General features: G+C 24.3%; 2 protein-coding genes across 8 annotated transcripts in view; one reads left to right on the top strand and one right to left on the bottom strand.

Moving 5' to 3' along the window:
• The window catches only part of LOC117167008 (symplekin), a 50,223-nt gene extending 35,750 nt beyond the window's left edge, over positions 1 to 14,473 (bottom strand). The window contains exons 1-6 of one of the 2 annotated variants that reach the window (XR_004466344.1): positions 14,271 to 14,324; positions 13,573 to 13,772; positions 10,690 to 10,923; positions 6,893 to 7,179; positions 3,887 to 4,116; positions 929 to 1,123 (exon numbers count right to left, since the gene is read on the bottom strand). Coding sequence is in view for 1 of the 2 variants with exons in the window: in XM_033351555.1 (XP_033207446.1) it covers positions 929 to 1,123; positions 3,887 to 4,116; positions 6,893 to 7,179; positions 10,690 to 10,923; positions 13,573 to 13,772; positions 14,271 to 14,324 (1,200 nt within the window). In the remaining variant the exon portion in view is untranslated. Of the gene's footprint in view, positions 1 to 928; positions 1,124 to 3,886; positions 4,117 to 6,892; positions 7,180 to 10,689; positions 10,924 to 13,572; positions 13,773 to 14,270 lie in introns of both variants that reach the window. The other variant, XM_033351555.1, reaches the window with a different exon arrangement.
• Positions 14,474 to 14,564: 91 nt separating this feature from the next.
• LOC117168165 (ketohexokinase-like) overlaps positions 14,565 to 23,369 on the top strand; it is a 22,918-nt gene continuing 14,113 nt past the window's right edge. For 4 of the 6 annotated variants that reach the window (XM_033353600.1, XM_033353601.1, XM_033353599.1 and 1 more), the window contains exons 1-2: positions 14,565 to 14,705; positions 14,923 to 15,155. In XM_033353600.1, coding sequence (XP_033209491.1) covers positions 14,935 to 15,155 — 221 coding nt within the window. In that variant the 5' untranslated portion in view covers positions 14,565 to 14,705; positions 14,923 to 14,934. Of the gene's footprint in view, positions 14,706 to 14,821; positions 15,156 to 23,369 lie in introns of all 6 variants that reach the window. The other 2 variants (XM_033353596.1, XM_033353598.1) reach the window with 2 other exon arrangements.

Genomic DNA, 23,369 nt, shown 5'->3' with positions numbered 1-23,369 from the left:
ACTGCAATAGTTAATTGTCAACAGAAAACATGAATTTTCAAATCAGAAGATCAATTTTCTATCAAGAAAGACGATTTTTCAACAGAATACATAAATTTTTAACAAAATATTTTAAATTTTAACTAAAAAAGACCAATTTTCAACCAAATACTTGAATTCTGAACTAAAAAAGATCAATTTTTAACCAAGAATACTTAGTTACGTATTTAGTTTAAAAAAATATAAATTTGTAACCAAAAAAATAAATAATTTCAAACAAAGTAATTAATTTTCAACCAAAATTATAAATCTTTAACTGGAATAGTTGAATGTTAAACCGGAAAGAAATCAATCTTCAGCCCAGGAAAACACGAATTTTAAACCACATAGGTCATTTTTGATCCAAAGGGATAGATTTTCATATAAAATTTTGAATCTTCAACCAAAATAATTAATTTTTAACAAACAAGTGTAACTTTCAACCAAGAAATTAAATTTTCCTTACAAAAAAGAGGAATTTTCAAAATGCGTTTATTTTAAAATTAAACAAGATTTTTCAGTCAAAGGAGAGAAATATTGCAAACAAAATTTTGAATTTTAAAGCAAAAATATGAATTTTCCATCAAGTAGTTTAATTTTCTACCAAAAAGAACGATTTTTTAAATAAATTACATAGAACAGTTCAATTTTCAGTGAAAAACATTAATTTCAAAACAACAAAAAAACTCATTTTTAATTAAAAAAGTTCAATAAAAATATAAAGCCACTTTCACAATTGAAGAATCATTATTATTCAATTTCATATTGAAATTAAAACAAAAAAATTAAGCACACTCTCGAAAAAAATTCCCTGACGACAAAACAAATTCCCTGAAAATTTCAAGACTTCTTAATTTTTCAGGTAGGGTAGATGCCATGCAATTAGAAATTTAGATGTTTTGCTATTTACCATGCTATCCATAACTAAATCTGCAGCAATTTCGACGCTGAGTCTCTCTGCAATAAAATTTTCGGAAAGTTCAATCAAATCCAATTTCGGAGGTGGGACTGGAAGTGGAACTGGTTCTGGTTCATCTATAGTAATCGGAATGATCGATTGTGATTCTAGTTTAACACGTTTCGCTGCGGAAGTAGCTGCATTTTCCTGAAAATTTAAAAACAACATGTGGGGTTTAAATGCTTAAGAAAAACTTAAATATTATCCAAGGTGACGCGTTTCTTTAAAAAAAACCCAGGACTTTTCCAGGATGAAAATAAATTTTTTCAGGTACCTTTTTTACAAAGAAAAGAAATTTTTTTAACAACAATTTAATGGCACTTTTTAAAATCTAATCATTTTTTGCTGTCATTATACTGAAAATTATCTTAACTCCTTATATAATGAGCTTTCATTAATTAGAATTGGTTGAAACTGATATGAAACTGCATAAAAACCCCTAAAACAGGGTGGGTGCAAAATATAATTTTTAAATTTCCTTGACTTTTTCCTGATTTCTCCCTGATCAATTTTTCATTTTCCCTGATCTATAATATTCGAACACTAGAATTTTAATCTTGTATCATTGAAAAAAGTTGTTTATAATAAGATAAAAAAAATTTTTTAATTATTATTTTTAATAAGAAACAAATTTCGATCAAAAAGGATAGTTTTTTAACAAAATAGTTTAATTTTCAACAAAACAGTTGAATTTTTAACTAAATTTTTAAATTTTCAACCAAATGATCGAAGTTTTTTATAAAAGAGATTCAATTTCAACCAAAAACACATTTTCAACCAGATAATCGATTTTTTTAGAAGAGAGTTTAATTTCTCTAAATAAACGATTGTTCAACAAAATACTTGAATTTTCAACAAAACAGTTGAATTTTTAAACAAATACTGACATTTTCTAACTACACAAATAAATTTCAAAAAAATAATTGAATTTTGAAACCAAAAATATGAAATTTCAATCATACACGAAAGTTTTTTTAAAAAGAAAAATGAATTCTGAATGAAAAATATAACAATTAATATTAAAAAAAAAGAATCTCAATAAAAAAGGAGTTGGATTTTCGACAAAATATTAAAATCCTCAACAGAATAGTTGCATTTTTAAATAAAAAGTTGCATTTTTAACCTACGAACATGATTTCTAAAACAAAGCGACAAATTTTCAACAAATTACATAATTTTTCGAATGAATAGTTGAACTTCTAAACAAAAAAGATAAATTTCTAAAAAAATATATAATTTTTCAACAAATTAGTTAAATATACAACCAAAAAGATAAGTTTTTGACAAAAAAGTGAAATTTCACCCAAACAGTTGCAGTTTTAAGCAAAAGAGAAAATTTTGAAAAAAAATAGTTTTTGACCAAGAAAGCGAAAATATAAACTAAAAATGATAAATTTTAAACCAAAAAATCAAATATTTACATTTTCAGTTACAAAAGTTATTTATTTACCTCCAAAAAATGAGTTTTTAAACAAGTAGTAAAACTTTCAACAACAAGATACATTTTTAACAAAAAAGTACAATGGTTTATATATTTTAAAGTTGAGTTTTCGACAAAATATTAAAATTTTCAACAACATAATTGAATTTTTAACCAAAAAGTTGAATTTTCAACTTATGAAAATGATTTCTAAAAAAAACAACGAATTTTCGATAAAATACATAAATTCTCAAATAAATAGTTGAATTTTAAACTGAAAAGGATAAATTTCTGAAAAAAATTTAATTTTACAACAAAATAGTTACATTTTTAACCAAAGAGATCAATTTGGAATCAAAGAGAATAATTTTCGACCAATAAAGCTGAAATATAAACTAAAAAATATACATTTTCAATCAGAAAATGGAATATTTACATTTTCAGTTACAAAAGTTAATGTTTTACACCCAAAAAATGATTTTTCAAAAAAGTTGGAAAACTTTCAACCAACAATAGTTCAATTTTTAAACAAAGAATTTAATTTTTAACTTACGAAAAAAAATTCTCAAGCAAAACGACGAATTTTCAATAAAATACATGAATTTTCAAATAAATAGTTGAATTTGCAATCGAAGAAATTAATTTTAACAAAAAAGTTAACTTTCGCCCAAATAGCTGCAGGTTTAACCAAAAGAGGAATTAAAAAAAAATAGTTTTGTAACAACAAAGCCGAATTTTCAATTAAAAAAGATTTTCAACAAAAAAAGGAAAACAATTCAGCCAAGTAAAAAATTAATTAAAAAAAAAGGAATTTTGAACAAAATAGTTACATTTTTTACCAAAGTCATGAAATTTCAGGCAAAAATAATAATTTTGAAAAAAAGTGATTTAACTTTTAAACAAGCAGTTAGATTTTCAATTTCGAAAAATCAATCATTTTTAGTTACAAAATTTAATTTTTTAACAAACAATGGGTTTTGAACAAAGTAAAATTTTAACAGTTCAACAGATTTAAACATTTTGAAGTAACATTCAGCCATCGAGATGAATTTAAAAAAAGAAGACGTATTTTCAATTAAAAGGATGAATAAATCATTAAAAAGAAAATGATTTTTTTAACCTTGGCGTTCCCTGATTTCCAGGTTTTCCCAGATACAGTCAGTAAAATTTCATTGATTTTTCATCGTGATAAAAGGAACAATCTCCTGCTAAAAATTTGTGTTTTTCTACGTTGAAAAAAAAAAATTACAAATAAAATAAAAAATGGCGGATTTATGAATTACTATATACAATAAAACAATATTTCTTCGTTCATCAAAGAAAAAATTTAAAATCTGTTTTTTCTTTAAGAGAATAACAAATGCCAGGACCATGAGCAAAATTCAAGGATTTGTCGAGGTTTTCCCATTTTAAAAAATCCAAGCACTTTTGCTGGACATCGTAAATCAATGAAAATTGATAAAATAAAATTGTAGAGAATTTTTCTTTACTTGGAGGCGCTTTTTCATTCTCCTAATATCTTCTGCCTTTGGATAAGCTCGGACAATTTCCTGCTCTTTTGCTCCAAGTTGAGTCAACTGTTTCGCCATCGTCGTGGCGAATTCAACACTTGCGGGATGTTTCAGTAATCCTAATAGAGTCAGTTTTAATTGCTTCTGAACACTCGTCACTTGCGAGTCAGACAAAGTCGGCGGCAAATCGAGCTGCAGTCTTTGCATAGCTAAAATATAAAAAACTATTATATGCAGATATATAAATAAACAGGGTGTCTACTGAAATCCCTGAGAATTTCAGGTTTTTTCCACAGATATTTCAAGTTTTTTCTAGGTATAATTTTTCACAGTACGGAGCCATTAAAATATTTTACATTAATTAAAATAATCAACTCGGAATATGTATAAAGTTTTGCGAGTTTGTTATAAATAATGGTTTTTTCAGTTTCTAAGGATGAATTTTGAACTAAAAAATTACACTTTTCAACAAAAAATGAAATATTTTAATATTCAGCTAAAATAATTAATTTTGCGCCGACAAAAAAAAACAAATTGTCAACGAAAGTGATTAATTTTCAATTAAAGTTGCGAATATTCAACTGCAATCGGTCAATTTTAAACATGACAAAAATAAATTTGTAATCAGAGTTTATTTTTTAACTAAATAGTTTTATTTACAAGCAAAAAGAACAATTTTCAAATAAAATTATGAATTGTTAAATGAAAACCTGAATTTTTGACGAAGAAGATGAATTCTCAAAACAAGAAGATAAATTTTCTATTAAAAAGACCATTTTTCAACAAAATACTTATTTTTCTAAAGAAATAATTTAATTAAGAACTAAGAAATACCAATTCTTAAGCATAAATTGAATATTTAAATTTTCAATTAAAAAGAATTATTTTTCAAGAAAAAAAATTCGAGTTTAAACCAAAAATATCAATTTTCAACTAAAATTATTAAACTTTAATAGTTGAATTTTTCACCAAAAAGATGAATTTTCAAACAAGAAGAACTATTTCTACCAAAACGACGAAGTTTCAAATAAAAGAAGTGAATTTTTAAAAAAATACATAAATTTTCAACGAAATAATTGAATTTAGAACTAAGAAATATCAATTCTTTACCATAAATAGAATAGTTAAATTTTCTATTAAAATAATTAATTTTCAACGAAAAGACAAAGCATTTTCAACAAAACAGTTAAAGTTTCAGTCAAAAGGATAAATTTTAAAATAAAATTAAAGAATGGTTAATTAGAATATTATATTTTCAGTTTAAAAAATCATAATTTTCAAACAAAAAAACTAATTAAAAAAAGTTACATTTTTAAACGAAGTGATGAGTTTTTAAAAAATAAAATGAATTTTCAACTGAGATAGTGGAATTTTTAACAACAAAAGATAAATTTTTAAATAAAATGACAAATATTTAATTTGAGTAATTGAATTTTCAACGAAAAATAAATAAATTCTCCCCTAAAAATTAAATAATAAAATTTTCAGTTAAAAAAACTAATTTTTATCCAAAGAGGTGAATTTTCAACCAAAATGATGGAATATTTTTTTACATTTTCAATTTAAAGAAATTAATATTTAAAAAAAAAATTAACCAAATAGTTAAATTTTCAATCAAAGTGAGGAATTTTCAACTATAATGATGCATCTTGAACTGAAATATTTGATTTTTTTACCCGAAAAGATGAATATTCAATTAAGACGAATTATTTCTACCAAAGAACACGAATTTCCAACAAAATCCATGAATTTTCAACTAAGAAAGCTAAATTGTCAATCAAAAATTAAATAGGAAAATTTTCAATTATAACATTAGTTTTCAACCAGACATTAATTTTTACCTAAAATGATGGAATATCTAATTAGAATAATTATTTACATTTTTAATTAATAACAATTAATTTAAAAAAAAACGAATTTTCAACAAAATAGTTGAAGTTTCAACCCTAATAGTTAAATTTTCAGAAAAAAAAATTATTTTCAGCCAAGGAAAAAAATGAATTTTCAACAAAATAGCTCAGTTTCCAACCAAAGAGACTAATTTTCAATAAAAATGATAAACCTTCAACCAAAAAAAATTACTTTTTAAAAAACAAGTTTAACTTTTAACCAACTAATTAATTTGCCATTCAAAAAAAGATAAATTTTTAGCAAAAAATGTAGTTTTTGACATTTCAACCAAGAACCAAAAAACCAAATACTTAAATTTTCAACTTATAACGGGTGAATTTTCAATCAAAAATTGAATGATAAATTTGCAGTAAAAAATAGTTATAAACCAAATAAAGAACAAATTTTTAACAAAATAGTTGGAGTTACAACCGTAATAGTTAAATTTTCAGCACAAAAATTAATTTTCAACCTAGGAAAAAAAGAATTTTCGACAAAATAGCTCAGTTTCTAACCAAAAAGACTAATTTTCAATAAAAATGATAAACCTTCAACCAAAAAAATTACTTTTTAACAAACAAGTTTAACTTTTAATCAACTAATTAATTTGTCATTCGAAAAAAGATAAATTTTTAACGAAAAATGTAGTAATTGAAATTTCAACAAAAAACGATTTTAATTTGTAACCAAAAACAGTTGGATTCAACTGAGAGAAAAAAATTGCAAACAAACTGGTGAATTTTCAGCAAAATACATGTATTTTCAACCAAATGTTTGAATTTTCAACTGATAACGGGTCAATTTTCAATGAAAAATAGAATGGTCCAATTTTCAGTAAAAAAATTAATTTTAAATCAAAGAAAAAAGGAATTTTCAACAAAATAGTTCAATTCAGTAATATAAAGCTACTTTTACAGATAAAGAGTCATTGTTATTGAATTTTATATTGCAATTTAAATAAAAAATTAAAAGCGCGTTCGAAAAAATTTCCTGTTAAAAAAAATTCCCTGACATTTCCAGGTTTTCCAAGTAGTATAGACACCCTGATAAAAAGTTCAGATTATCACTGAATTTCAATTCATTAAAATATTAAACCTTGTATAACATCAGACATGAACTGCGGTCTCGTTTTAGCAATTAAAGCTAAGGATCCCATACAAGTCATTAAATTCACGCTGCTAACATGCGGAGATCCATGAAATTTAATCAACAAATCCATCACTTGCGTGGCCTCCTCTTCTAATTTTCGCCTCCGTGCGATTTTCAAAGTCAGTGGGACATCTTCTAGCGAAAAGTCGTCTGGCTTTTTCGGACTGTCTGGATCCGGGTATGTCTGAATCAAAACGACTCCTTCGAGGAACTTCACTGCCTGAGTTCGAATTCTGTTCAAGAAAGAGTCAATCAAAAAAAAAAAAAAAAAAAAACTAAGAAAATTTGAAAGTATGTCCCCAGGGTGGCCGTTTTAATCGAAGAAAAAAATTCCCGGTAATTTCCCGGGTCGAAAGAATTGTTCAGCGTTCAATTAAAAAATTAGAAGTCATAAAATTTAAAAAATTTTATTTTATATAATAAAAAACTGCAAATTAAAGCACTAAAAGTGATTCTTTTTTTTTATTTTAGACTTTTCAAATTGAAGCTTTTAACACTTTTCAATCGAACAATATTAAATTAAATGCTATTAATATGAAAAATAATTTTTTTTTGTAACTTTAATAAATTTAACTAACCCTTCATTTCAACTCACATAAAGAAAAATCTCAAAAATAAAACTTAGAATTGAAAATCTTCATAACAAAAAATATCCCTATTCTAGTTTAGACAAAAATTAAAACAGAATTTTCCTCTTTCCCAGCTGAATAAGAATGTTATAAATAAAAAAACCCTTCTCGATTTGAGAACAAAAATTTAAAATAAAATAAACCACTATTCAACTCAATAAAAATGCTAAAAAGAACAAAAAATTTCCTCTCTTCCAACTGAAGAAAAACGTTAAAATAAAAAAAATTACCCTTTAACTCAATAAAAATCTTACAAACAAAAAAATTTCATCCTCCAATTCAGAAAAATAAAAATAATATAATAAATAATATATCTAACATATAATCAAAATGATGATCCGATCGAGAAAAAAAATTAAAAACCCAAAATTTGCTCCCTTCCAACTCTATAAAAATATTAATAAAAAAATTACCGTCATACAATTCAAAAAAAATTGAAAACCAAAATCTCCCCCCTTCCAACTCAATACAAATGTCAAAATAGAAGAAATTTACCTCTTTCTATCCAGAAAACAATGAATTTTTTTTAAACTTAAACAAATAAGATGTCCCTCCTCCAATTCAGAAAAAAATGAAAACCCTAATTGTGCCCTTTCCAACTCCATTAAAAATGTTAAAAATTAAAAATGACCGTCCTCCAATTCAGAAAAAAAGATGGGAAATAAAAAGTTCCCCCCATCAACTCAATAAAAATTGTAAAAAGAACAAATGACATGTTCTAATTTAGAAAAAATAAATAACAAAAATCTCCAGTTTATTAAAATTGATAAAAACGAAAAAGAAATCTTTCGATCCAGAAAAAAATTTAAGAACCAAAATTTGCTCGTTTCCAACTCTAAAAAAATCTTAAAAATAAAAAAGTCACCCTAAACTTAATAAAAATCTTAAGAACAAAAAAATATCCCTATTGTAATTTAGAAAAAAAATGAAAACCGAACTGTCCTCCTTTCCAATTCAATGAAAACGTTATAAATAAAAAATTACCCTCCAATTGAAGAAGAAAGATTGAAAATAAAAAAATTTACCCTTCAACTCCATAAAAATGCTAAAAAGAAAGAATGGTCTCTTCTAATTCAGAAAAAAAATCTCGTACAAAACCAAAAAAAGTACAAAAATCTTAAAAACAAAAAAATTTCCCTCCTCCAATTGAGAACAAAAATTGAAAGTAAGAAGTTCCTCCTTCAACTCAATAAAAATGCTAAAAAGAAAAAATGCCGATACAGAAAAAGTTAAAAAACAAAATTTCCTCGTTTTCAACTCAAAAAAAATCTAAAAAATAAAAAAAATCATCCTAAACTTAATGAGAATCTTAAGAACACAAAAATATCCTTATTATAATTAAAAAAAAAATTAAAACCGAACTTTCCTCCTTTCCAACACAATAAAAATGTTATAAAAAAAATTACCCTATAATTGAGAGAAACAAATTGAAAATAAAAAGTCCCACCCTTCAACTCATTAAAAATGCTAAAAAGAAGAAATGACCTCTTATAATTCAGAAAAAATAAATAACAAAAAAGGAATCTTTTGATTCTGAAAAAATTTAAAACCCAAAATTTACTCGTTTCCAACCCTAAAAAAAATTTTAAATAAAAAAATTTCCCCTAAACCCAATAAAAATCTTAAGATCAAAAAATATCCCTATTGTAATTTAGAAAACAAAAATGAAAACCGAACTTTCCTCCTTTCCAACTCAATAAAAGTGTTATAAAAAAAAAATTACCCTCCAAATGAGGAAAAAAATTGAAAATAAAAAGTTCCACCCTTCAACTCAATAAAAATGCTAAAAAAAAAATGGTATCTTCCGATACAAACAAAATTTTAAAATCGAAATTTCCTCCCTTCCAACTCAAGAAAAAACTTAAAATATAAAAAAACCTCCCTTAAACTAAATAAAAATCTTAAAAACAAACAAAGTTCATCTTGCAATTCATAAAAAAATGAAAACCCAAATTTCTTCCTTCCCAATTCAATCAAAATGTTAAAAATAAAAAGTTACCGACCTCCAATTCAGAAAAAAGTCTGAAAATAAAAAGTTTCACACTTCAACTCCATAAAAATGCTAAAAAGAAAAAATGGCTTCTTCTTATTCAGAAAAAAATTAACAAAAATCTCGTACAAAACCAAGAAAAAATATTAAAACCCAAAAAAATTTCATCTTCTAATTCAAAAGAAAATGCAAAATCAAAATTTCTTCCCTTTCAACTTAATAAAAATGTTAAAAACAAAAAAGGGCTTCTTCCCATTCAAATAAAAATAAAAAAATAAAACGAAAGTTCCTCCTCCCAATTCGATAAAAATGTTAAAAAATAAACAATTATTCATCTTCTAATTCATAGACTACTGAAAATCAAAATTTCTCCACATCCAACTCGATAAAGATCTTACACAACAAACATCAGTTTCAAATTGTTTGGTTTTAAATATTTGATTTATAATTTCTAGTTTTGAATAAAGTCTTCTATTGCTAAATTAAAAAAAAACTGTTCTCTTTTTTAACAAAAAAAAAAATCAAATCAAATTGAATGGGTTCAAAATTGAATAAAAGCATTTAAGCATAAAACTATTAATTTGAAATTATTTGTAAATTAAAAATAGTTTATAAAGTTTCAATTCATCATTAATTAATTTATATTTATAGTTTCCCAACATAAAACTTTTTTTTTTATCAAAAGAATTAAAATTCAAACGCTATTAATTTTTAATTATTTAAGCCTTCAAAATTGCATTTTAAAATTCTTTAAATTGAAAGAGTAAACTCTAAAATTGAAACCTAAAATGGAAAATTTTCAACGTGAAAGATTTCAGAATTGAGCATTGTTTTTACAATGAATGACTTCGTCAATGAAACAGTTAATAATTGAACTTCATCAAAAGAAGGTGACATCGAAATTATTTCAAATTGCATTATATCCTCGTGTGATATGCCTTTTTTTATATTTCAAATGATTAAACAGAATTTTCTTCTAAAAATAAAAAATAAATCCTTGTCATTTCCTGACGATTTAAGATCATTCATTGTGATTTCTCGCTTTCCCGGTCCACTGGCCACCCTGAACTCTCAAGTAAAATTATTTAACGATAGTTATAATTATTTATAAATCAATTTCGCACCCATCGTTGTCGCTGTCAATCATGTTTATAATCTGAACTTTGAGTTTGCTAAGTTGGGTCCAAGCCGTTTCCATTTCGGGAGTAACAAGCGGAGCACTCGCAACCCATTTCAGGGTGGCTCGAAGAATTCTCCCGCTCGTCCTAAGGGCTCGTTTTGCAACAGCAGGCGCATCGTCAGCGACTAATCTCGAAAGAGTTGAGACTAAACGTGGAATGACCTCAGGTTGCTTCTCCCTAAAATTAAACAATGATAACGTCAAGTAAAATCAATTAATTAATAATTACATTAATTAAAAATTAATTATATTAATAAATTATTAATTAAATTCACTAATTGTGTAACACTTAAAAACGTGAACAGTTGGATTGAACCAAATGCCTGGTCAAAAAATACATTTTTCCCGGTTGAATTTTAAGTATTTATAATAATAATTATTTAATACTAATTTCTCTAATATATAAATTTTTAAAAGGATTAAAAATTCTAGAACTCACATGAAAAATATATAATTTTAATTATTGTAAAAGTGATTTCAGACTTCCCAGTCTAAAATTCTCTGAAAATGGGGGAAATAGGGTGATTTTTTAAAGAAAATAGGGGAATAAAGTCGATTGTTTAAGACAGAATTTTACTTTTAAACCGTAAAGATAAATTTACCACAAAAAACAGGTGCATTTTTAATCAAACAGTTTCAATTTTAAGTGAGAGACAAATATTTTAGACGACAATTAAATTTTAAACCAAGAAACATTCACATCTAACTCGAAAAGATAAATTTCCGACCAAAAAATATGACTTTTTAAGAATTTAGTTGAATTTTTAACAAAATAATTAAATTTAACCAAATAGAATTTTCAATAGATCAATTCTAGAAAGATAAATTTTCAACGAAGATAATGTATGTAATAGTAAATATTTCAACAAAAAAAGAGTTTAAATAAAAAACTGCTGGGTTTAACGAAAAAAGAAAAATGTAATAGTAGATATTTCGCCCACAAATATGAACTTTCTACATAATGAGATCAATTTTAAAACCGAAAAGACGAATTTTCTACCTAAAAGAATAAATTTCATCAAACACATGCATTTTCAAAACACAATAGTTGACTTTTTCAACTGAAAAGGATAAGTTTTTAACGAAGAAAGATGGATTTTCAACAAATAATGTAACTGTAAATATTTTAAGAAAAAAGAATTTAATTTCTAATAAAAACAACAGTTAGATTCAACAACAAAAAATACGAATTTTCAAGAAAAAAATGTAATAGTTGATATTTCATCCTAAAAATAGAAAATTTCTACCGAATGAAATAAATTTTAAAACTAAAAAGATGAATTTTTTAACAAAATACTAGTTTTCAGCAACATTAAAAAAAAAAAATTTGGAACAAAGAAAGTTAAATTTTCAACAAATAATGCAATAGTAAATATTTCAAGAAAAAAGATTGTAATTTCAAATAAAAAAGACAATTGGATTCAATGTAAAAAGACTAATGTAAAAAATACTGATTTTCAACAAAATACATCAATTTTCTAACAAATAGTTGAATTTTCTAACCGTAAAAGATATTTTTTTTTAGAGAAAAATGAAAGTTACATTTTCAGTTTAAAAAATTTATGAAAAAAAAAGAATTTCCAACAAATAATGTAATAGTAAATATTTCAAGAAAAAAATCAAATATCTACCAAAAAAGATCCATTTAAAATCAAAAAGGCTATTTTTCTACAAAATACATGTATTTTTAAATAAATCGTTGAATTTTTTAACTGAAAAAGGTACATTTTTACTCAAAAATGGAAAAGTTACATTTTCAGTTAAAAAAATAATAAACAAAAAAATAAGAATTTTCAAAAAAAGACTAATTTTAATCAAAGAGACGAAATTTTCAAAAAAAAATGTAACAAGCATATATGTATTTTAAACAAATAATGTAATAGTAAATATTTAAGAAAAAAAGATAAATTTTGTCACAAAAAAAAAGACTTTATACCAAAAAGAAAAGAATTTTCAACGAAATACTTAAATTTTAACCAAATAAGTCAACCTTCAATCAAAAAAATTAATTAAAAAAAAAGAAAGGTGAATTTTTAACAAAACACTTAAATTTTTAACCGAAAAACAAATAATGTAATAGTAAATATTTCAAGAAAAAAGATTTTAATCTCAAATTAAAAAAAAAACAGTTGGATTCAACAAGAAAGTATGAATTTTCAACAAAAAATGTAATTGTTAATATTACTTCCAAAAAAAGGTAAAATTTATAGCAAAAGAGATCCATTTAAAACCGAAAAGAAGAATTTTCTGCCAAAAAATACAAATTTTAATGAAATAAACATAATTTTCAACCAAAGAATTAATTTTTAAAAAAGAATGATAAATTCTAAACAAAGAATAGTAACAGTAGATATTTATAAAAAAATATTTTAATTTTAAATAAAAAAATGGTTGCATTTAACTATAAAAGACGAATTTTGAACAAAATATATTTGAATCCTTAACCAAAGAAGATTAAATTTAAATAAAACAGTTGCACTTTTATCCGAAAAAGAATTTTTTTTAAACTCTTAATATTTCCTTGACCAATTAATCTTTTTCTTTTCCATTAATATTCAAACAACATAATTTTCTAATTATTTATTTTATAAACTGAATAAAACAATTTCAAATAAAAATTTATAAATTTCAAGTTTATTACCATTGTAAATTATTTAAAGTTTTTGCAATTTTTTTGTCAAATTCCTTGATTTTTTCCTCATTTTCAGGTTTTCCCTGAACCTAACAACGCCCTGAACTTTCTCATGAATTTTTTTTCACCTGCACCGAGCGTAATTTTAGTTCTAATTTTAATTTTGAGATGGAATATTTAACAAATTAAAATTACCCAGCTTCTTCTATAAATCCACTGACAGCTTTCCGAACTTCAGCATGCCTGTCCAACGAAAACTGCAATACTTCTTCCAAGTATATATGTAGCAACTGCGAATCTTTGTTATTGACTAAAACCTCTTGCAATTTGCACAGATTTGTTACTTTTACAGCTTCCTCTGACGAAATCGAAGCTTCGTTGATCCAGTCGATAACCTGAGAATTTAGATTTCGAACTATTTTCATACTTTCATCAAAATTAGTTTTTAGATTTAAATTTCGAAGTTTAGAACCGTTTTTAGTCAATCTCTTTCAAATTGTATCCGCTGAAGGCAAGCCTCCATAATGCATTTTTTTTCAACAAGCTTGCCAAATTATGGGTTAGGTTTGACATTTAGCTATAACTTATGTTGTTTATGTCGAACCGAAGTTATTTTAGTAAACAAAATTTGATTTCTCTCCCTTTGAAAAAAATGCAATTCACGTCCGTATGTTAATTTTCGAAGTCTTGGACCATAACAAAAAGGAAGTTACGTGACGAAATTATGTACTCAGATCTTCATTATTTTTCGAAGGGAAAAACGAATACTGTCAGAATTAATTTCGGCTATTAAATAAATATTGATAAACCTTCTCAATGCGATTTTTGTTTAATTTTGCACCCGATTTCGAAAGAAAGTTCTGTTTTCCAAATTTGTAGGTTATGTTACTGACCAACTCTGAAGGTTCTCTTTCGGGTTCGGGGCGTCTATGTAAGCGAGGATCCATAATTAAATCACTTATTATATAAATTATAATAAATGGAATAAAAAATTATTAATTTCGCCCTGGTTTAGTCATTAATAAAAAAAATCCTCAATTATTTAACGCAATACGAAGCCAACATCCCACGTCCCATTCCCGGTTCCCAGAAGGCACCAAAACTTCCCTATATCCACGCTGGGAGGACTGTGAGTAAGAAAACCCCTAGAATTCACCAGCGTCTAGTTTAGGCAAAGGTATTATAATATCTTTGGTTTAGGTTATGATCGCGAACATCGTGTTGTGATTGTTTAAAAAATTATGTGAAATTTACAGCATAATGTTGTAAAAATGAGTTAAAATCAGTGCTTAAATTAGAAGCTAATTTAATTGATCATCAAACGAGAGGTAAGTACTTCTAAATTTCTTTTAAATTCTTCAAAAAGGGTCTTTTGACAACTATAACCTCAAACTTGTACAGCAATCGAAATTTAATTTCATACATCGTTTTGTTTTGTGTCCAGTATTTTTAAAACCGATTCTTGAAGCATATCTGAATCAAGAATTATTCCCGCAGGCTAGAGTGGCATTGTGAATCTTGAGTGAAATTTAGAATAAATTTTAGCCGCTGTCAAAGATGCCGACAGATTCATCTACAGAGAGAAGTGAATGCTCTAGTGAACAAGAACCATCCCTTGAATCCAGTGATTCCAGTGAATCCAGCGAAACCAGTGAAACCAGTGAACCCTTAAGTTTGTTGCAACCAGAACTTAAGAAAAAAATTCTATGTGTGGGATTATGTCGTACAGACATTATTCAAATATGCCGAGAATTTCCTGACGAATATTCCGAACTCGAGTAAGTTTTTTTTTGTTTGTTTTCATTTCAGAGTCAAGGCCAAGCTTCATTCAACGTTCAGTGAGAAGTTTTTTATTCAAAATTTACAGTCATTTAAACTAATTTATAAAAAATGATATTAAATTAAATCAATTCGAAATCCTTTAAGCTTGAAATTTAAATATTAAAAATTTATCTAACTTTGTCATTATTATCAAATGTAGGTTTTAATCATTTTGCATACTATAATTAGGTATTTTCACTTACTATTCGTTTCACAAAAATTCGGTCATGATTTGGTTCGTTTTCGTCTCAAAAACTGAATTTTTTACTTCTGATCGCGGTAAAATTCAAGTTTCCATTATTTAAATAATTTTGTTTAATTTAGAAAATTGATTTGTTCTTTATCTAAAGTCGCGGAGCATTTTTTTAGGAATTTTAATTCGGATTGAGAAGAAAGGAGTTTAAAAAATACGGGTTTCAAGTCAGAATTTGTCACAATTTGAAAGTTTCCTCTTCCAAATTAAAAAAAAAAAAGAAATTACTTCGAGTAGTTTTAGATTTTCCTGGATCATAATAAAAAATTTCGTTACATTGTTATTTGCGAATGTATCATTTTTTGGTTAAAAATTCTATTACTTTCTATTAAAAGTTAAACTATTTTGTTAAAAATAATTTTTGTTGTTTAAAGATTCATTATTTTAATTAAATATTCATCGCTTTTTGAAAATGTAAATACATTGTTGCAAATCATTTTTTTTTTTAAACTAAAAATGTAACTATTGCAGTAGAAAATGTTTATTTGTTATTAAAAAATTAAAGTACTTGTTTGATAAAGTATGTACTTTGTGGAAAATTTGTCTTTATTTGTAGAAAATTAATCTTTATGATTGAAAATTCATCTTTTTATTAGGTATAAAATTCACCTATTCCAGTTGAAAATTCATTATTTTATTTGAAAATTCATTCATTTGGTGAAAAATTGATCTTTTATAGTTCAAAATTCAGTAGTTTGGTGGATAATTTGTAAATATTTATCATTTTAGTTAAAATCTTGTTAATCTTCTCAGTTTAAAATTCAATTATTTCCGTTGAAAATACATTAATATGATTTAAAAATTCATTTATTTTGCAATTTTTTGCTTTCTGATGATTTTTCTACCAAATAAGGATGAACTTTAAAAGAAAATATAGTTGAAATTTCAAGTCCAAAAGACGAATTTTATAGGAGAAAATGAAATTTTCAATAAAATAATTAAATTTTTCACTAAATAGTAGAATATTTTCATTTAAAAACATGAATTGTCAACAATAAAAAATCTAATTTTCAATAAAATAGTTCAACCGACAATCAATAAATTAAATTTTTAAGAAAGTATTTCAAATTTAAACCAATTAGTTAAATTTTAGATCCAAAAAGATAAGTAATTATTTTTGAAGTTTCTAGGGATATTCTTAAATATATGACCACTATCGAAAAATTAAATAATACTAAAAACATAATTAATAATTTCTTGAATTTGTCCATGAATTTGAAAAAAAAATCAAACCAATTAGTTGAATTTTTCAACCAAAAAGGGGAATTTTCTACCAAAAAAGACATTTAAAAAAGTGAATTATCAATCAATTAGTCGAATTAAAAAAAAGATTAGTTTTCAACCAAAAATCGAATAGATAAGACTTCAGTAAAAAAAATTAATTTTCGACACAAAAAATGTCCACCAAAGCGATGAATTTTCGACTAAAACGATGAATCTTCAACTGTAATAGATAAATTTTCAACCAAGAAGATGAATTCAAAAAAATGGAATAGTTGAATTCTAAATCAAAAAGAATGATTTTTAATTAAAATTATGTATGTTTTAAAAAAAAGGAGAAATTTCAAACAACCAGGCCAATTTCCATTGAAGAAAGATGACTTTCTATTCAAAAGAAATGAATGTAAAAAAAAACAAAGGAATTTTTCAACAAAAAATATGACTTTACAAGAAAATACTTGAATTTTTAATTGAATGCTTGCCCTTTCAATCTACAAAGATTGATTTTCAAGGAATTGGTAGAATTTTAAAACATAAAATATTACCCAAAAGTGATAAATTCATAACCAAAAATACTAGACTTTTCAAAAACTAAAAAGACGAAGATTGCAGTAACAATATTAAAAAAATTTCAAAACAAAAGGATTAATTTTTTACCAAAAAAGACGATTAAAAAAACTGAATTTTCAAGCAACTAATTGAATTTTCAACTAAAAAAGATTGAATAGATAAATTTTCAGTTAAAAAAAATTATTTTCCACACAAAAAAGATGTCAGCGAAGCGATGCATTTTAAGATAATATTTTAACTGTTAACAAAATAATTAATTTTCAACAAAATATAGTTGAATTTGCAATTAGAAAAGATACATTTTAAAGCATAAATGTAATAGTTGAATATTAAGTTAAAAAATTTAATTTTGAACTAAAAACGAATTTTTAACAAAAAAGACAAATTTTTGAACCAGAGTTGAATTTGCAGATATAATTATGAGTGTTTAACAAACAAATGAATCTTAAAGCCAAAAAGACGAATTTTGAATTAGAGTTAACTTTACAACCAAGAAAGATTTTACAGTCAAGCGAGCAAAGAAATTTTAATCAAATTGTTAGATTTTTTTGGACTAAAAAGTACATTAGTTTCGTAGAAAATTAAACTATTTGGTTGGAAATGAACTTTTTTTTTGTTGAAAATTCATTACATAAGAGTTCAAGGTTGAAAATTCAACTAATTTGCAAACAGTTCCTATTTTTGTTATGAAAATCAGATTCTTCGAAAAAATTTTTCTCTCTCGCTTGACTGAAAATCTTTCTTTTTTGTTTAAAATTTCGTATCTTTTAAAAATTACTTTTTTTATTATAGTTTCATCATTTTAACTGAAAAATGATTTCTCTTTTTTTGAAAATTTAGTAATTTTGTTGGAAATTTATTTCTTTACATGGTTGAAAATTAATTTAATAAACAATATTTTACTATTTTATTTATGCTTCTAAATTTATCTTTCTTTTAGTTTAAAATCTAATAATTTTTTTAAATACATCTTTTTAGATTGAAAATTGAGCTGAAAATTTAATTATTTTGTTGAAAATTCAAATATTTTCTCGCAGAAAAGTCATCTAGGTTAAAAATGAACTTTTTATTATAAATTTCATTTTTCGGGTTGAAATTTCAACTACATATCTTCTACAAAAATCGTAAGTTTGTCTTCAAAATGCTATTATTTGGCTAAATATTCGTATTTTGGGTTAAAAATTCTTATATTTTCGTAGAAAATCTATCTATTTCGTTGAAAAATAACTTTTACTTAAAAATCCACATATAAGAGTTGAACTTCACTATATTACAGAGAATTCGCTGTCTTGACTGTAAAATTGGACAATTCGGTTGAAATTTTTATTCTCGCTTGATTGCAAAATGACTCTTAGTTGTAAATTCATTTTTTTATTAAAAATTGATCTATTTTTTTGAATATTCGTTTTTCTTTTAAAAAATTTAATTATTTTGTTAACAATTCAACTATTTTTTAAAAAGCTGTTTTGTTAAAAAAATCGGTCAAAGTTCGATTACAAAAGTTTTAAAAAGTAATTTTCCATTTTTATTTTTAAAATTACGTTTTTAATTTAAAGAATTTAAAAATTATGACAAAAAGATTCTGAATCCTTTAGAAATTGAACTATTTCAATTCGAAAGTCTTAGTTATTAAAAAAAATGTAAATGTCAGATTGAACCTCACAAACTATTTTCAGTTTAAAAATAACTTCATAATTATATATTCGTAATTAAAGAATTTAATTATATTTGATATATGGTTTCAGTCTCAAATATTTCATTTTTAACACAATAAATTTTAAATTTTTTAATTAAGACAAAGGATAATTATTTAATATTTAGCAATATTTGACTGTTTATTTAAAACGATTCAATTAAAACCAAATATTTAAAAGTATAAAAATTAAAACTGAATTATTTGACATGGAAAACCTTAAATCGTTAAAATTTCGAAGAACTTTTAAACTATGAATGTTACAATTTTAATTGTTATTTTCAAAACAATTTTGATTTGTAAGTGAAATTGTTAATTTTTGATATATAAATAACAATGGAACAATTGAACAATTGAATAATTGGTGTAATTTTAAGCAATATTCAGAAGTTTTGAAAAGATTCCAGATTAATTTACAACATTTAAAATTATTTAGAATAATCTAACGAAGTATGTGTACCGGCCAAATTCGGCTATTTGTACTGAAATTTCAGTGCAAATAGCAACAGTCTAATTTAAAAGCAAATAATTTTTTTTATAGATTTCAAAGAAAAAAAAAAGAAAATAAATAGAAGCTTTTGAAGCAGGGCTTCAAAAGAATCAAAAAAAATTTTCTAGAGATTCCTAGGAAAATCGAAATTTTATTTTGAAAAATTATTTTATGAGAATATTTAAAAAGATTTACAAAATTGTCAAAAAAGAATCTGAAAGATTGCAAGGAACTTTTTTTTAATTTGCAGGATTTTCAAAAAACCTAGGAAAAATTGGATTAATTTTAAAAGATATTTAGAAGTTCGGAAAAAATTTCAAAAATAATTTCAAATTTGAAAAATTTAAAGAAATTTTTAGATTTCTCAAGATTTTGAAATACAATTTTGAAACTTTTCAGGGTTGTTTAAACTATTTAAAATTAAAATAATTTAAGAAGTGTTCAGTTTTTAAAAAATGTGTTTTTTTAAGTTTTAATGTTTCTAACTTAAAATTGCTTAAAATAATATAATTTTGAAAATGTTAAGAGTTCATTGATTGATTCTTTGATTTATAGAGCATTGGAAATTATAATGTAGATATATATTTTTAGAATTGAATCTGAATCTTTGAACTCTATATAATCTATAAAAGTACTTCCATTTTATATATTTTTGTGTTTATTGAACATTTGAATACAACATTTTTGAAATAAAAAATTTTTAAATTCAATTTTAAGAGCTTAAAACTCAAGAGTTCCATTTTGAGTGCTTTAATTTGTAGTTTATTTTTTATTCCTTCAAATGGAAAAATGTTTAGCTTTAAAATTCGAATTTTTTAAGTTTTATTGACCGTAAAAAATGTTTGCGAACCGGGAAAAACCGGGAATTTTTATCGTCGATTAAAACTGCCACACTGAATTACTTTCTTGAAAATTCTACTACTTTGTCAAATATTAATTTTTTTCTGTATAGAAAATTCATCTTTCTTGATTAAAAATGGACCTTTCTTGGTTGAAAGTTCACTTTTTTGTTGAAAATTTGTTTCATGTGCTTCAAAATTCAGCTATTTGCTTAAAAATTCATCTTTCTTGGTCACAAATGAACTGTATCTAATATTAATTTTATTTTAAAAAATTCAACTGTTCCTTTTGATAATTCAACTTTCTTCTAAAATATTTATCTTTTAGGCTTGAAGATTGTTCTGAATTCATCTCTTTTAGTTAAAAAGTCTACTATTTCGTTGAAAATCCAATTGCTTTGATGAAAATTCACCAGTCTTCTGCAAAGTTCGTCCTTTAGACGTGAAATTTCAAATCTTTAGTGTAAAATGCAATGATTTTTAGTTAAAATTTATTCTTAAATGTTAAAAAATTCGTCCATTTCGTTGAGAATTTATCCTTGCAGGATGGAAATTCAAGTATTTAATTAAAAATTCAATGATTTTTTATATTATTTAATTACTTTCATGAAAAAATCTACTATTTTATTGAATATTCATCTTTTTTGCATAGAAATTTTTTATTTTTTTTTTGTAGAAAAGTCATTTTTCTTTATTGAAAATTTAATTTTGTTTGTTTAAATTCATCTTCTTTGCTTGAAAGTTAAACTATTTGATTGAAAATTCATCTTTCTTGATTAAAAAAAACTTTTTGTTGGAAAATAATCTTTTTGGGTTTAAAGGTCAACCGTTTTCTAAAATATTCGACTTTTGAACTTGAAAACTCAACTCAGGGTGGCCGCTGGACCAAAAAACCGGGAAATGAGAGTGAATTTATTTCTTGACCGGGAATTTTACGAATTTTCAAAAGAAAAATCGGTCCAAGTTCGAGTTCAATAGTTTTTAAAATAATTAAAGTGCAGTCTTAAAGATTTAAACAATTCAAAATTAAAAGCATTTGATGTTGAAAATTTGTGATAAAAAACTATTCGAAATCATTTTAAGTTCTAAATTTAATTTAAATCTTTTTAAAACCTGTAAATATCTCTTAAAATTACTCTAATTTTTTCTATAAATAATAAGTGTTCTATTGTTATTTATAAATTTCTAATTTTAAGGATTTTTTTTTAATTTGCAGGATTTTTTAAAAGTTGTAAAAAAATTAGATTCATTTTAAAATATATTTTAAACTTCTCAAAAAAATGTCTAAAATTATTTTAAATTTAAAAAAATTTAAAAACGCTTCTAGATTTCTCAAGATTTTTAAATGAAATTTTAAAGCGTTTCAAGGATGCTTGAACTTTTCAAAATAAAAGTAATTTAACTTCTAATTTAAGAAGTGTTAAGTTTAAAAAAAATGATTTTTCACGTTTTAATGTATCGAGCTTAAAATTACTTAAAATAATATATTTAGAACATTTTTAAGTTCATTGTTTGATTCTTTAATTAAGAGTATTGAAAATGTTAACGTAGATTTATATTTTTGGAACTTAATCTGAATCTTTGAACTCTATAATTTATAAAAGTAAAAAACTTTTAAACTTCAATTTTAAAAGTTTGAAATTCAAGAGTTTTAATTTGAATACTTTAATTGGTTGTTTGTTGTTTATTACTTCAAACGGAAAAATTTTTAGAATTGAGTTCGATTTTTTCAATTTCATTGACAGTGAAAAATGTTTGTGAACCGGGAAAAACTCGGGAAATGACCGGGAATTTTTTTCTTCAATTAAAACGGCCACCCTACAACTATTTTGGTGAAAATTCGTTGTTTTTTTGTTGTTGGATTCAACGGTATTTTGTTTAAAATTGAACCTTTTTTTCCAAAAAATGGAATCACATTGCAGCATTCTTGTTGCTTATTATTTATTTGAATTTTCAAAGTGATATCTTTAAATTTTCCGATTTTTTGGTGAAGACTTAAACTAATAAATCATTTCAGATTGGAAAATATTTAGTTGGAAAATTTCAAGATTTAATAATAGTTACAAAGGAAGATTTTATATTAATTATATTAATTCCTCCGAATTTGCAATGATCTAATCTTAAAATATTTAATTTCTACGGTTTTAAAATTGCCCTATTTTCTAAGTTTTTCGTCTCAAATCATTCAATTTCGTGATTCTTCAATTTAAAATAAAATTGTTTAATTTGCAGGGCTTCAATCTAGAAATTATAAAATTTAATTCTTTTTTCGTATTAAATTGTCCAACATCGGGCAATAATTTTTTCATTTCAGAAGCCTTCAATTCGAAATTATTATGTATTGTTCAATTTTTTATAAATATAATTTTAAAGAATTAGTTTTAAAATTAATTTTTAAATTTGCATATTTTTCATGTTAGGAAATAAAAATCCAGATACGTGAACGCGCGATTTGCGCGCGTGAAATTACTTCTAGTGCGTAATAAAATGCATCTTTGCATTTTTCTTTATCGGACACACAAATTTTCTTATCCTAATTTTATGATTCAAAGTCAATTGATTTCTTGCAAAAGGGTTTACTGATGCTTATCGATTTCCGCAATTGATCATATATGTGAAAAATTGTGTTTCGCAAAGAGATTAAAATTTTTTATAAATCGGGAGAAATCACGAATATTTGCCAGGAGAACCGGGAGACGGAAATTTGAAAAATAGTGGCACCTCGAGAAGAATTCATCTTGTTTGGTAGAGAATTCATCTTTCTGGATTAAAACTTCAGCTATATTTCTCTATTTTCGTTAAAAATCACCTTATTTTCCATGATTTGAGAGTATTTTCGGCTTTGAATTATTATTACTCTAGTATTTATATTGTTGTAATATTTATCTTAATGTTTGCTATTCTTCCTTAAAACTTTCAAGAAATTTAAATGATTAAATTCGAATAGTTTCATAGATTCTTGTATTTCTATAGTATTTTTATATATTGAAGTTTAAAAAAATCCTTTAAGGGCATGTGACACAGCTAAATACCTATATTACCGACCTCACTTTTTCAGTTCACTGAATGTTTTTTTAAACCTAAGAACTTTTTTTATAAATAAAA

The sequence above is a fragment of the Belonocnema kinseyi genome, chromosome 2 (assembly GCF_010883055.1).
Source record: "Belonocnema kinseyi isolate 2016_QV_RU_SX_M_011 chromosome 2, B_treatae_v1, whole genome shotgun sequence".
Classification (NCBI taxonomy): domain Eukaryota; kingdom Metazoa; phylum Arthropoda; class Insecta; order Hymenoptera; family Cynipidae; genus Belonocnema; species Belonocnema kinseyi.
This window is presented reverse-complemented; position numbering and strand designations above follow the sequence as displayed.